This window comes from Artibeus jamaicensis, unplaced genomic scaffold (assembly GCF_021234435.1).
Source record: "Artibeus jamaicensis isolate MK-2021 breed Jamaican fruit bat unplaced genomic scaffold, CSHL_Jam_final scaffold_847, whole genome shotgun sequence".
NCBI classification, from domain to species: domain Eukaryota; kingdom Metazoa; phylum Chordata; class Mammalia; order Chiroptera; family Phyllostomidae; genus Artibeus; species Artibeus jamaicensis.
The window spans coordinates 25436273-25451067 of NW_026522057.1; the positions used below are offsets into that span (position 1 = coordinate 25436273).

Genomic DNA, 14795 nt, shown 5'->3' on the forward strand with positions numbered 1-14795 from the left:
GCTCGGCCCCTCAGAGTGTGGAGGTCTCTGCGGGGTTTCAGTCCAAGGCTAAGGTTCACCTTGTTTGAGCCCCAAGCTAAGTGCGGAAACAATGACAAGGGCTGTTGGAGATGCTGCCTTCAGCCCAGCAGGTTGACCGCCCTAATGTTCTTCTCTGTCTATCTCCCCGCCCCTCCCCTCCGTGTAGGTCAGTGGGACAGCATGGAGGAGTACACCTGTATGATCCCCCGGGACACCCACGATGGGGCATTTTACAGAGCTGTGCTGGCACTGCACCAGGACCTCTTCTCCCTGGCACAGCAGGTAAAAACCACACGTACCCAGACCACCCATCGAAAAGAAGGGAACTGGGCATGGCCTGCAGCTCCTCGTCACGTGGTGCCTGTGCGGACAGGTCATCGTACTGCAGCTCTGGAGTGTGGCTCCATGGACTCATTAGGGCAGTTGGGAGTGTGGTGCTCAGTGAGAAGACTGCCAGCGCCTTAGCTGGGGCCACTTTCCTCTCCAAGAGGGACACGTGTTCTGGAAGCGACCGTTTAGACTGCGTGTAGAGTTAGCCCCTTGGGTCACCGTGGCATCCTTGTTACCGCCTTGCCTTCGTGTTCCTGGTAGTAGAGGGAGACGGTTTGTGTCCTCAGGCCCCTCCACGGCAGCAGAAGTCAGTCACGGGTGTCTTCCGGCTCTTCAGGTGTGTCACACGTTGATGACCTAGGAAAGCCGGTGCTTTATTTGGAAGCCCTGTCCCGTCTTGCCAATAATGAAGTGAAATAACGGAGTGATCACATCCACCCTGTCAGGCACCAGGCTGTCGTGAATGGGGTGCTTGGGTAAATGACCTGAGCACACACTTACGGGATGGGGACACGTAACTAACCGTAAACATTCAAACCAGGAAGAGCTCGGCGTGATGGGGTTTTAGTGGATGAAGCACAGAGGACTGCAGCTGCGGTCCCAGTGCCACCCCTGGAGCTCTGCCCTACGTGACACGAACTGAGACCTGGGCCGTGCACAGCATCGGCCCAGGAGCTCCCGTCTCCACACGGGGAGGACTGGGCATTCCCTTTCCAGTGTCAGAGGTACCATCCCTTGAGGACAGGCGCTTTCAAGTCAGAGGTGACCCCTGGAGCCGTTGCTTACACACACCATGTCCACAGACGTGCCCAGCCGGGACAGGCTGACGGCAGTAGACCCCCCAAGTCCTTCTGAGCTGCAAGAACGTGGTGATTCAGAGCACACCTCTCCCCCCGTTACCCCAGATTTGGGGTGTTATCATGTATGTGAGGCTTTTGGCTGCCATACATTTCTGCCCTTTCCAAGAAATCAGAAGTGTGCTTCTCTAGCTGCTCAGATCCGGGAAGAGGTTCCTTCCCTTCTCTGGTGAATTTTTCTCTTCATCATTGGAATGTAAGCGAGACGGGCGACGTGGCAGCTCGTTGAGAAACCTGAAGGCAGCAGCACTGCCCTGGGCTCCCAGGGGTGTTCCAGGGGTGTCCTGTTTCTCTCCTAGTGCATCGACAAAGCCAGGGACCTGCTGGATGCCGAGTTGACCGCCATGGCAGGAGAGAGCTACAGCCGGGCGTACGGGGTGAGTGTCCGATATTCCACAGTGGTCGTGTCAGAGGCTCTTTTCCTCGCTTTTCCCAGAGCAGGCCGCCAAGGGCCCCCAGGCTGCCGGGCGCACACACGCATGGTCTCGGCAGTAGCCTGCACCAGAAAAAAAATGGCTGGGATGGATCCCGGCTTTTGGGTGGTTCACACACACTGAGCTGGAGTGTGATTTGCTTTTGTCAGGCCATGGTTTCTTGCCACATGCTGTCCGAACTGGAGGAGGTGATCCAGTACAAACTTGTCCCTGAGCGACGCGAGATCATCCGCCAGATCTGGTGGGAGAGACTGCAGGTGAGCCTGGTGGGAGGCCCGAGTAGCGGCCACCTCCCTCTCCTGTTCCACTCAGTGTATATTCCTGCCTCCTCACAGGCCGGTTTGCGTCTCATCAAAATGCTCCAGTGCAGGAGGGTCCAACCTGTGGTGCTTGGGCTGCGTATAGCTCAGGATGGCTGTGGACTCGGCCCAGCACAAAGTCGTACATTTACCTAAAACATGATGGGACTTTCTAGTGATTACATGTCGCAGTGTATTTGATGTGTGGCCCACGACAACCCTTCTTTGCAGAGATGCCAAAATGTGGGGCACCCCTGCTCCAAGGCTTCTCAGCTGAGCCCTTAGCTGTGAGAGTGACCAATTTCCCAGTCTGCTTTTATCCTTCTCTAGGAATAAAAAAAACATCTTTGATAAGCGACACAGCCAGCCAGTTGATGATCTTAGACTCAAAATCAGTGGCTCTCGATTTTAGCTGCACAGCAGCATGACTTAGAGGGCTTTTAAGAATTCAGCTGCCCGGGCCCCTTCCCAGACCACGTACATCGGAACTCCCGGGGACAGGCCGGCATCAGTAGCCTTTGAGCCTCCCCAGGGGATTCCCTGCTCGGCCACTCCTGAGTATCTCGGCTCGAAAGCCGGTCACTGGCCACCTGCGGCCAGCTCTTCCGGTGGGCTTCTCTGATGCTCACTGGCCACGGCCTGCCACGCACAGTTCCTCAGGTCATGGTCACCCCATGACCTCTCTTCAGACATTTTTCCACTGCAGTTTCCCATCCCAGAGAAACTTTTTAAAGTCTTCCATCAGTGTTTTCATTGTACATTCTGATCATTTTCGCATGAGGAGCTGTCAAGTCCAGATCTGGGAGTCAGCAGTCTTAAGTGTTCTTGGAAAGGACAGTTCTCCCAGCTGCTGGGTGGGCAGGAGGGCAGCTCATCAGCAGAGGAAAGCCCCCACCACTTCCGAAGCCACTGGTCCCCCTTCTTGTCATGGCAGCCTTCTCAATTTTAAACTGCTTCCTCGGGGCTCAGTCCACACCCTGTTCCAAACTCTGTGTTGAGACCATAGGGTTTGTGCCTCCAGGCTTTTCGGCAGGCTGTGACAAAGCCTGCTTGCCCCCTGGCAGCATTCCTGTCCCGGCGGCTCAGGACGCACTCCACCAGAAAGGAAAGCCCAGCGGGCAGACGACCAGCCGTGGCCGTTCTCGCCCCGCAGCGGGCACATGCAGTTCCCTCCCGTGGTTTATTGGCAATTACGAAATACCCACTGAATGTTTTGATGGAAAATTGTCTGCTGGACACCAGAGCAAGCATTGCCCACTTGATTTGTACACACCCTGGTTTCTTAAGTGCCTGTAATAGTGAACAGTTTCCAAACCAGAGTTCTGATGAATTTTCTGCCGTTGAAACAAGTGGAACGTAACCCAACGAGAGACTTGGAGGGAGAGTGGTCCAGAGACTTGGGGAGGGCAGGCCCATGTCCAACTTTACTGTGTCCAAGACACTCATCGTTTCAGGCCTTCGTGACTTTCCTGTCTTCAGATAAGAGGTTTTTCTTGCCTGGCAGGCCACATTATTTCAGCACCCGGGAGAAACTAGCAGATGGTGAGGAGTCATCAAAACACTCACTCATTATACTTTCTTCTTTTTTTCTAACTTTCCAACTTACTCTTGTCACACTTAATGGGATGGAAAGATGTAGCCCAAGGCCTGAAAATAGAGCATTAAGTTTGCGGTAGGAATTTGGCTCTCACGGGTGGCTTGCTGTCAAAACACTCACTGGACTGACTGCCAGGTAGGAAGACGGCCGCTCTGGACGAGTCATCTAGACTGAAATCCCCAGCCAGTGCCCCCTCGGGCAGTGCGAGAGGTCAGCCTCCCTGGCGTTAGGTCTCCTCTCGGGGTCTTTGTTCGGGCTCAGTCCATGTCCTGTCATGTTGGAAAGCCTTCCACCATTGCTCCCAGACTTCTAGACCGACTTCCACAGGGACAGCTTGTCGGGTGTCACAACTCACCGCCGAAGCGGCGGATCTCAAACCCGTCTCTCCTGGCGGCGCGTCTGAGTCTGGCCGCTTACCAGTGGAGGCGGGCAGGGAGAGGCTGGCCTTCCCCTCAGAGGTCTTTTGATGTAAAATTAGCCCCTTCATGATGATTAAGTCACCCTTCTTTAATTAAAAGGAATTTGTGCATGTAAATGAGTGAGGCACTTCCCCTTCTCTGTGCAGTGTTTGATCCGAGACAAACATGCAGAGGAAAGATTAAGCGTAAGTCCTACTGCAGGGTTAGGTGTGAATAACTTCAGAGATGTGAGTGCCACCGACCACAAACATCGTTTGAAATTTTAATTACTTAAACTCCTCTTATACTTAGTTTTTTTAATTTTGATTGGCATATTTTAAATTGGATCTATCAGTGAGAGTCATCTTCAACCAGAGAAATGAAAGCAAAAAAAAAAAAGTTAAACATGCATTATTTTTAATTCAGAAAAGAAACTTAAATCATTTAATTCCTCTAGCCCTCACCATGGCCCGGTGAGTTGGTGCTGTTTTACCCATTTTGCAGTCACAGAGAGGCCGCTGACCTGCCCCGGCCCCTCTGGTCCCGCAGAGAGGACGCGGCAGGCTCCCAGTAGTCCCTGTTCTGCTGCTCCTCGAATTTTGAGAAGCCCCCCACGGGCGTTTCGGTCACAGTAACCTTCCCTTGAGAAAGCTGAGATTATAAAAATGAGTCTCTTTTGTTTCTCGGTGGTCTCCCGACCGCTCGTGGGGGGTTAAGATGCCGCGGAGGCCCCATCTGACCCCCACGTGTGAACGTTCCAGGGCTGCCAGCGCATCGTGGAGGACTGGCAGAAAATCCTCATGGTGCGGTCCCTCGTGGTCAGCCCCCACGAGGACATGCGGACCTGGCTCAAGTACGCAAGCCTGTGTGGCAAGAGCGGCAGGCTGGTGAGTGCCCGCCCCACCCCGGGTGGCGGGGGAGGCGGAGGAGGGTGTGGGCTGCCAGTCCGGTCCTGTTTATGCCCTGACCGCTCCTGTTTTGAAGGCTCTTGCTCATAAAACCTTGGTGTTGCTCCTGGGAGTCGATCCGTCTCGGCAGCTTGACCATCCTCTGCCAACAGGACACCCTCAGGTGACCTACGCCTACATGAAAAACATGTGGAAGAGCGCTCGCAAGGTCCGTATCGCCTGCTTTCAACAGCGGGCCAAGGTTCTGCCTCTCACTGCCTCCTCAAGGGCGCACGGCGTCCGAACTGTTGTGTCGGGGGCGTTGCTCCTGTTAGGAAACAGTTTGGCCTGGTCTAAAAAGGGAATCATATTCAGGGAGATGCATGTATACCGTCGAACAAACCAGGGAGTGTAATCACGGTCACGTTCGCAGCCAGAATGAGCTGCTGCGTAGGAACAGCCGGTTCCTGCCCCTCGGGTAAGGCGGCCTGGTCAGCACACTTGGGAAAACGCTGCCTGGAGCTTCCACAAGGCCTGTGTGGTTTCTCAGACTTCTTGTCTCCCTTCCTATCACCGATTTGGGACTCAAAAAGCAACAAGCCCCAGAGCGGAATGCCCAGACCAGTGGGGAACGTGGTCCAGCAGCCAGTGTAGAATTCCTCTTGATTCACAGGCGGTCCTTGGGAAAGAGCTGTGGCTCCTCCGCCTGGGGGTTCAGTGTTCTTAAGCAGTCCTCCTGGGTGCTGAGGATGACTGTCAGAAAGTGCACCCTGCAGGCAAAAAGAGTTTGGTCCTGCATCCTTCTCCTACCGGACAGAAGAGGGAGTCCCCACAGGGGGGATGTGGTGAGAGAGGAATGCGAGGCAGCCCCAGCTGTGCAGAGAGGTGATGGAACCACAGTCGTGGTTCCCCTGGGGAAGGGGGAGGCTGCTCCTTGGCCTGGGCTCTACAGAGTGACTCCTTCTGTGAGTGGTCGACCTCGTGGCCGTGGCAGCCACCAGGAGTGGGAGGGATAGTCCCCATACCCAGGCACAGTGTCTTCAGGGTTTACTTCAGTAGTAGTGGCCCAGGTTCCCTTCTCTAAATAAAGGTACATTTGGGGGGATTGTTTTGTTTTGCTTTGTGTTTTTTCAGTTTCTGTAAGCCTTCCAAGCCAAAGCATTTCTGATTCAAAGCCCGACCTTCCTCCAGGCAGATGAGAAAAACAGAAGGTGCTGGACCTGAATATAGTCTGGTTTCCCCCCTCCCGTAGCCTCCAAGTCTTTGACTGTCTTGCCAAGGGCAGGCAGAAAGAGCCCTTGGCTAATGTCTCAACCAGGGAGTGGCTTCTTTAACTGACCACAGATTAAGGCCTTTCCTTAGGAGCCCAGATTCTGGTGGGAGGCGTAAAACCACATGGATAAAAATTTAGAAACCTATTTAAAGTTAGGTGCTTGAACTTCAAGCTCAGAGCTAGATGTGTTACATCGTTGTGAGAGTTCAGGAGCTACCCGAAGAAAACTGACTACTTAGTAATAATTGTGCAAGTGAACAAGTCACTTTACTTCTCTGAGCTTTCCATTCCGCCACTGTAAATAAGGATTCTCTCTGCCTTACCTAAGGCAGATGGAATGTTTGGGGAGAGCAGACCCTGCTCCACAGGAAGGCGGAGGCGACAGGTGTGTACACAGTGTTTCCCAAACAGAATGCCTCACCGAATTTAGCAGCAGCCTGGCCCTTGTGTGAAATCTCGCCGAGCCTAGATCGTCGTCTTGCCCACAACCCGCCCCGTATTCCTTGCCCATAACCCAGCTTGAAGGCTGGAGCGGAGAGAAGCCTCTTCTTTGAGTGACCAGTTCTACGTCTATAAGGAGAAAATCATTTTTCCCCTCTCACTTCTGGGAATGGAAAAAAGAAGGCGTTTTTAATAGATCATTTTTAATTCTTTGAAAATAAATTGCCTCCCTGCCACAAAGCAGAGAAGTATTAGATTCTTCCATGCTGGATAAACTCCCTAAACTTAATATTGGGCTTCAAATCCAAACTAACACCTAGCCTCCCCAGTTTGGGTGATTTATTTTTTGTTCAGTGCCTTGGTGAGTCTCCCAGAGCTTTAACTCTATGTGGTGACTGACGTGACTCAGCCCGTGGACTCGGAAAGCTTCCGGCATCAGAGTTCCTGGTTCGGTTCTCACCTGCTCCATGTGCACGCAGATCATGGGCTCTCTCTCACTTTGCTAGTGAGGAATTGCTTCAGTATTGCCTCCCAATTCTTTTCCTTTCTTTCCAGTCAGATTTCGGTCTGGTCAGTGTAGTTCTCATAGAAGAAAAACTAAAGGGACATCCGTCACTTCCCAGTGTGGGGGCTGACGTGGTTCATTTTTCAAAGCAGTGAGTGACAGCTCTGTGAAGGCCGAGGTCAGGGAGACGGGTGTCTGGTTAACGGCGGGGGCGTCTGTGTGTCCGCCCTGCCCTCACGCACGGATTAGCTGCCTGATGAATTGTTCGTCACCTCGCGCCGGCCCAGGGGTAGCCTGGCTCTTCTTTTCTTTTTTAATTTTGGAATCTCTTGAGTCGGCTCTCAAGTCTTCTCACCTGAAGGGTCATTATGCAAGTTGAGGTGAATGCCTGACCCACGGCCCCTCGCACACCTTGACCAGTGGTCCCGGCTCCTGTGGGCTGGAACCAGAGGTCGGGGCCAGTGTGACGCTGCAGAGTCAGGAGTTAAGTTGGTTCCATTATTCCAGAGTGTCAGATGGCTCCCCGTGTTACCAGGTCACTTCCACGCCAGGGGCTGGCCCTGCCCAGGGCCTTTCTCATGTCAGGTGACCTCCGGGTTCTTGAGTCAGCCAGGAAAGACCTCGAGGACGAATCAGAGTGGGAGCAAAGCCAGTTCTCTTCAGGTGGAGAAAATGAAAGTGGCCGGGATGCGGGCGCCACTGTGAAGGAGACAGAAGCGCGCGTCCGAGTGGACTCGGGCCAGCTCGCAAGTGAGTGGCTCCAGCCTTGGCCTGTGATGCCAGTGACTTCTTATTAGAAAGCGTCTGAGGTTGGTCTGGACCGCCACACCAGGGGCTTCACTGTCCTGGGCCATCATCACTGGCGTGTTTCTATTTTAAAGAGAAAAAAATGATTCGTATGATTTGGTATAAGACCCTTCCGACCTTATTTATTGAAGGTTTATTTTTCCCTCCTCCTCTGCAGCAGAGAACATGTAGCCTCTTATTTACATCCGCTCACGTCTGGCGTCGCCCCTCCACCCACCCTGCGTTGGTAGATTTAAGTTTCACTGTGTTTTCCATTTGAGCTTTTGGTGTTTGTATGCTGTCTCCTCCCTCAAAGACCTTTAAAAGTGTACGGGCCCCATTTATCAAGATGCTGGTGTGTCTGGATGTGGCTTATGGGAATGGCTCGTAGCTTCCTCCCAGATTTCCGACTGCCTCTGTTCTTCCCTAGCTTGGCTATTTTCTAATCTGTTTTCCTGTTTACCAGGAATTTCTGTTCCTAACTCAAATGCCTTCTGCTCACTTGGTATGAAATCCCGTAGTGTAAAAAGATGTCACTGCCGGAGGATGCCCTGGAATTTGGCCACTAGGCCACCAGGTTCGACCGGATGTCTGCTAAGCTAATGGCTTCCTCCTTTCCCCCGTGGATGCATGGAGTGTCCACCCTGTCTCTGTGTTCTTATTGGGTACTGAGGGGTCTACCAGATTTTTTTTTTAACTGTAGTTTTTGCTCTGTTGGAGTGTCCGAGGTACCAGAGTGTTTTAAACAAATACTAAAGTTGTGCTAGTTTAAACTAATCCCCCATAAACCTAATTTCCCCCAGGGCAGTATGCTGACAGTGAAGTAAGCAGTTGCTTCAAATTACTTCCTGTGAATTGTTATATGGGATAGCCAGGCAAGTAGCTTTTCCGAGGCTTATTAAACCAGCAATTACAGTTGGCAGAGGAGAGCTAAGACTAGAGTTGAAAAATACGAATCTTCTCGAAAAGCCCAGCCATCTCCCAGCACCATGCCCTGTTCTGTCCTGTCCTGCAGGGTTCTGACCCTGCTCTCCGGGGCGCGCCGTTTGGAGAGGGGTTGGCTCACACGCCTGTTCCGTGAACAGTAGTTCATTGCCCATGAGGTTGGGCCGCATGCCAAGTGGCTCCCTGTGCCCTTGTCCTATACAGATCGACGCCTTCCAGCACATGCAGCACTTTGTGCAGACGATGCAGCAGCAGGCCCAGCACGCCATTGCCCCCGAGGACCAGCAGCACAAGCAGGAGCTGCACAAGCTCATGGCCCGGTGAGGTCCCCACTGGCCAAGGCCGGTCGCACCCCGGCCCGCCTGGCCGGCAGCCTCCGCAGCACAGACATGCCCATGGGCATGTCGCTGGGCAGCTGGCTGCTGACATCTCACCTTTCCCTGTAGGGACCCCAGGCAGCCACCTAATTGCGCTGCTCCCAGGCCTCTGCTACCTACTTGCACAGGATTCAGCAGCCCAGGAGCACCCAAGTGCTGTTCCTCTCCTGGTGTCTGGCTTCCAAGTTAGACTCCTGTGTTCCAATGCCAGATGTGCCGCTGCTTTGACGTGTGACTCTAGTTAAGTTACTTGACCTCTCCGTGCGTCCAGTTGGTCGTCACGTAAACTGGGGAGAGGGAGAGTTCCTCTTCCCTAGGGTAGTATGGCACGCAAGTGGTGTGAGGGTGAATGGAGAGAATACGGTGCCGAGCATTCAGAGCAGCACCCAGAACAGCGTCGCAGTCAGTGCGTGCTGGCTGTTAACACTGTCACCGTACAGAATGGAGAAGGGAAAGTAGAGCAGAAACCGCACAGCAGTGAGAGAAATTACTCTCACCTGCTGTCACCCACAGAAACTGGGTTTGGGAAAGATAGGTCCGTACAGACCTGCACCTGGCGCCTGCTTTATGCCGGCACTGAAAGACCTCTGTCAGGAAGAAGAGATAATATCATAAAACGTATCCCGAACGCCCACCTTCCTCCTTCTGTGTGGTTTGCAGTTCTGTTGGCTCCATCCCACTGCTTCCCGAGAGCCAGGGACTCCCTCCGAAAGGCCGCAGTGCCCCCATAACTCACACCTCGTTCTCCTTGGAGGAGGGGGCAGCACCGGGCGGCTTGTTTCTCTGTTGCAGGTGTTTCCTGAAACTTGGGGAGTGGCAGCTGAACCTCCAGGGCATCAATGAGAGCACCATCCCCAAGGTCCTGCAGTACTACAGCGCCGCCACGGAGCACGACCGCAACTGGTACAAGGTGACTGGACACAGGGCCCCCCAGCTGTGCCCCCTCCCGCTGGCCCCCGGCACCAGACAGCCGGCTCTGCGCACCCCTGCTGGTTAGCTGGTCCGATGCTGTGCATCTGCTTCTCTGAGTGTGAGGGGACCGTCTGTCAGGGGCCCCTTACAGGAAAGGCTTAGTACACCTTTGTCACCTACACCCACCTTCCAGACCCTTGGCTGCAGGTTCTCCTGGGAGCGTCTGGACACGTGGTTAATCTCCATTAATCTCTGGAACTTTATCTCCCCTCGGGTCATAGGCTCCTTCCCACTTCTTCCTGTTTCCATTCCTGTTTGCTCTTCCTCCAGGAGCTTAACTTCCTCTGTTTTTGTCGGAAAGCTCTGGGCAACATCCTGTTATGTGTAGGAACTTTACAAGATCAAAAGAACTAGGAAATGTATAAAACGTACGACTGGCTGCTAGGGGAGCGCTTCTTGGACATGTACATTGAGGGGCCTCCTGCTAATGGCTGCTTGGTGTAATAGCGGACGTCACCACTTCCTTCCCCTGCCTCGCTGGCCTGCTAATATTTTGTGAAGTCATCCCTCTGGGCTCCAGACTTGTGTCTGAAGACCACAGAAGCGTCCGCAACAAAAATCCTATCTTTGCCACAGCGTTGGTGGTATTGTGGTTAGCGTAGCTGCCCTCCAGAAATCTCATCTTTATTAAACATGCTTCATTCCAACCTGAAAAAAATGCCCATTTCATAATGTCAGCAATAATTACTCTCTGGGACAGACGGCGTCAGCCCCAGGCTGGAAACTAAATACAGGGAACCCTGAGTAGCTGGAGCCTAACTGCTTAGAACTATCTCCTAACCAGATTACTTTTCTTCGTTCAACTTTTAGGGAAAAAGCCACACGGGAAAACCTACTTCTAGGAATTCTACTTTTGGTTTTTCCTACCTCGTGTAGGTCCTTTTGGGTTCACGCTGTTGTCTGCCATCAGCGGTGTCGTCCTTTGTGCGTGCAGGGACTGTTCTCGTCACTGCGCCCGCCGGCTCAGTGCCTGGCAGGTGGCAAACACACAGGTGGTACTTGTCCGGTGAATGAGGGTGTGGATAAACTGAACCTGGGTAAACATCAACTGCCCTGGCAGGTGTGGCTCAGTGGATTGAGCTCAGGCTGCAAACCAAAGGGTCCCCGGTTCAATTCCCAGTCAGGGCACATGCCTGGGTTGTCGGCCAGGTCCCCAGTGGGGGCCACGTGAGAGGCAGCCACACACTGATGCTTCTCTCTCTCTCTTTCTCACTTCCTTCCCTCTCTCTAAAAATAAATAAAGTCTATTAATTAATTAATGTCCATTATGATCAGTCCACTCTGCTTAGGAGAAATGGGCACGTTTTTATTTTTAAAAAGGCAAGGAACACAAAGGAATTTCATGATTATCCAGAAAGTCCAACAGCAAGTGGATTATTCATTGCTCTTGTCACCCTTCTCACATCGTCTGTTTTGTATACCGCCGCCAAAGTAAAGCTCTGTTTCCTACAGAAGGAACGGGACCTCCTGGGCCTGCCGTGCCGGCCCCTCCAGCATCTGACCCTGCCCCCTCGCCAGCCTCCCTCCCTGCCCTCCCGCGCACACACCCTGAGCTTCAGTCAGATCGGTGCTTCCTTTCCCGTGCTGGCCCAGCCTGCCTCTTTGTCCCTGTGCTTCCCCCACCAGCAAGTCCTGGCTGCTGCCCCTGCCTGTTCCCTCCCTGCCCGTGGAAGGCTGCTGAAGACCTGCCCCAAGTCCCTCTCCTCTGTGAAGCTTTCCCACTGTCCATCTCGTATTGCCCTGCTGCCTTCTGCCTTGTTCAGGTTGAGCGTGAGCCCCCTACTAGATTAGAAGGTCCCTGATCAAGGACCAGAGCTTGCTCCTCTCGGGCACCCTGCCCCCGCAGCACTCAGTGCAGCCCCTGACCCGGCAGGTGTGCCGCTGTGTGAGTGCACCACGTGGGACGCACCGAAACACCGCAGCCCTACGGGGTTGCACAAGTCTAGTCTGCCCTGCCGGCCACTGAGCAGAGGGCAGTCACCACGCTCCTTCTGCGCTCCGGCCTCGGGCTCCTCTAGCCGCTGCTGCCCAGGCCTCCCTCCCCTGCTGTTGGTCACAGCCCCGCTGTCTGTCCTCACTCTGCCCCCAGGCCTGGCACGCATGGGCAGTCATGAACTTTGAGGCTGTGCTCCACTACAAGCATCAGAACCAAGCCCGAGATGAGAAGAAGAAGCTTCGTCACACCAGCGGGGCCAACATCACCAACGCGACCACTGCCACCAGCACAGCAGCTGCCACCACCACTGCCACCAGCACCGAGGGCAGCAACAGCGAGAGCGAGGCTGAGAGCAGCGAGAACAGCCCTACGCCTTCACCTCTGCAGAAGAAGGTCACTGAGGTACCAGCCCTTCCTCCCCCGTGGACCGACCCAGGCACCAGGCGCTCTAGGTGTTAGGCTTGTAGGAACCCGAGGCTTCACTCTGAAGTGCCAAGTGGAGCTGGAAAACACTGCTTAGTTGCTATGTAGCATCACTGGAAAGAGAGCTTTTGTCTACTTAACTTGTGTTTGGGGAGCTGACGTAGCTGCAAGCTGAAGAATGAGTTCCTTGTCCTGCTTCCCCACGCATGAGCTCATCCTCCCAAGGCCCCGCACCTGTGCCAGTGGGTGGCCGTGCACATCTGTGGGTCCGCTGTAAGGACAGAGCCTTTTTCCTCCCCTTGGGCTGTCAGCTCAGAGTGTACCCAGGCAGCTGGCAGGCCCCGAGGGCAGTGAGCTCAGAGATGCAGCCCCATCTCCCCTGCTACCCTGCTCAGGGAGCCACCATTAGCCCAGTAACAGTTACGACACCACTGCCATTTGTTGAATGCCTGCTATGTGCCAGGGACTGGCCTACAGGCTTTCATGCATCACCTGATGTAACCCTCATTACCGCTCTTTGAGTGGGCTGTTAGTGTGCTGCTGTGCCCAGGTTACAGGTGAGAAAGCCGAGGCAAGAGCGTCACTAACACATGTGTTCCCACAGGATCTCTCCAAAACCCTCTTGATGTACACCGTCCCCGCTGTCCAGGGCTTCTTCCGCTCTATCTCCTTGTCACGGGGCAACAACCTCCAGGACACGCTCAGGTATCAGAGACCGGAAGGGGAAACCCTGGTAGGCCATGGGAATGGCAGAGCGCAGACGTGGGGCAACAAGTCCTCCTTCCCTTCCCCACCTGGCTCAGTGCATCCAAGAGTTACAGTTGCCCAGCCCCACCCACGTGGGTGAAACCTGCAAAGATTAAGGAGAAGTGGCCTGAGAAGCCTCCGTGTGTGTTTGGTTACGTAGGGAAGGAGAGGTTCCCGTTCATTGCAGTATTGCTGAAGTCCCCTCAGCTTTCAGAACCAACTCTGAGAGGCTAAGGCATGGACCAGTCAGTCCAGAGGCTGCATGTGACCAGGGCGGCCTCTAGCCGTACAGGTGACTTCATGTGAGCTCCCTGGGTTGTCCATGGGCTCGTCTGTTAGATTTCTGAGCTCATACCAGGCTGCTGCCTCTGCGTTGTTATCTGGACTGAAATGACTATCCACTCGGGACGATCCTCCCGGTGCTCAGTCGAGCATCATGGCCACCCCCACCCACCCACTCCCAAATGGTCCCGAGGCCCTGCAGAGCCATGGATGTGAGGCCCTGCCAGTTCTCGAGAGTCTTCAAGTTGAGACACAAACAGACTAAAGTTGGGAAACTGGATTTCCTGTGACTTTCTCCTCTTTCTCTCCAGGGTCCTCACCTTATGGTTCGATTATGGTCACTGGCCAGACGTCAACGAAGCCTTGGTGGAGGGGGTGAAGGCCATCCAGATCGACACCTGGTTACAGGTGAGGCTGCTTGGTTGTAGGGGAGGGTGAGCCAACCTACTCCTCCTCTAGCTCTCGGAGTCACTAAGGAAGTAGGGGTGGGTCCCAAGGTCCAGACTGCATATTTCCTTTAGTTCCTTTAGAGAACCGAAGGGAGTGAACCGTTTCGGTGCCCAGAAGAACCGACCAAGCCGAGCAACAAGAGCTGGCCACTGCCCTAAATACCTAGAATTGTTTCCACGTCTCGTACGCTGCATAACTGTGCTTTTTGAGTAACAGGTCATTCCTCAGCTCATCGCAAGAATTGATACGCCCAGGGCCTTGGTGGGACGTCTCATTCATCAGCTTCTCACAGACATCGGTCGGTACCACCCCCAGGTATGTAGAGGCCGTTTGCTTTAGTTCTCAGCCTTTCCTAAAGCAACTCCAGAGATGCAGGTGCGGGGAATGGGAGCCAAGCCTCCCATCCTGCCCCTGGCGGGGCCGCCCCACGGGGGTGGGGGCCTTCAGGAACGAGTGGCAGCCCTGCCTGATGGACTCAAGCATCGGTGTCACACTCCTTGTTTCTTTTGTCACCCTCCTTAAGTCAGCGTCGGGCCCTTTCCCACACGCTGGCACGTGTTCCTCTGTGTGTGCTTCAGGCTCTCATCTACCCCCTGACCGTGGCCTCTAAGTCCACAACCACAGCCCGTCACAACGCAGCCAACAAGATTCTGAAGAACATGTGTGAGCACAGCAACACCCTGGTGCAGCAGGCCATGATGGTGAGTCCGGAGCCAGTGCGGGTTTCACTGGCCCTGGTCACCCGGCCGGAGGTCTGGAGTGATTGTTTCTCTTCCTCGCAACAGTGCTGCAGGCTCCCTCTGGCTGCCAGCAAGGGAACCTGCCTCTTCTCCAA

The 14795-nt window shown here is 54.1% G+C and overlaps 1 protein-coding gene across 2 annotated transcripts in view; it reads left to right on the forward strand.

The window, feature by feature from the left end:
• The window catches only part of MTOR (mechanistic target of rapamycin kinase), a 109879-nt gene that overhangs the window by 79728 nt on the left and 15356 nt on the right, over positions 1 to 14795 (forward strand). For both annotated transcript variants that reach the window (XM_037165639.2, XM_037165638.2), the window contains exons 32-43: positions 188 to 303; positions 1508 to 1585; positions 1792 to 1899; positions 4698 to 4823; positions 4921 to 5052; positions 8978 to 9093; positions 9943 to 10060; positions 12212 to 12460; positions 13086 to 13186; positions 13822 to 13918; positions 14177 to 14275; positions 14539 to 14661. In XM_037165639.2, the coding sequence (XP_037021534.1) occupies positions 188 to 303; positions 1508 to 1585; positions 1792 to 1899; positions 4698 to 4823; positions 4921 to 5052; positions 8978 to 9093; positions 9943 to 10060; positions 12212 to 12460; positions 13086 to 13186; positions 13822 to 13918; positions 14177 to 14275; positions 14539 to 14661 (1463 nt within the window). The remainder of the gene's footprint in view (positions 1 to 187; positions 304 to 1507; positions 1586 to 1791; positions 1900 to 4697; positions 4824 to 4920; positions 5053 to 8977; positions 9094 to 9942; positions 10061 to 12211; positions 12461 to 13085; positions 13187 to 13821; positions 13919 to 14176; positions 14276 to 14538; positions 14662 to 14795) is intronic.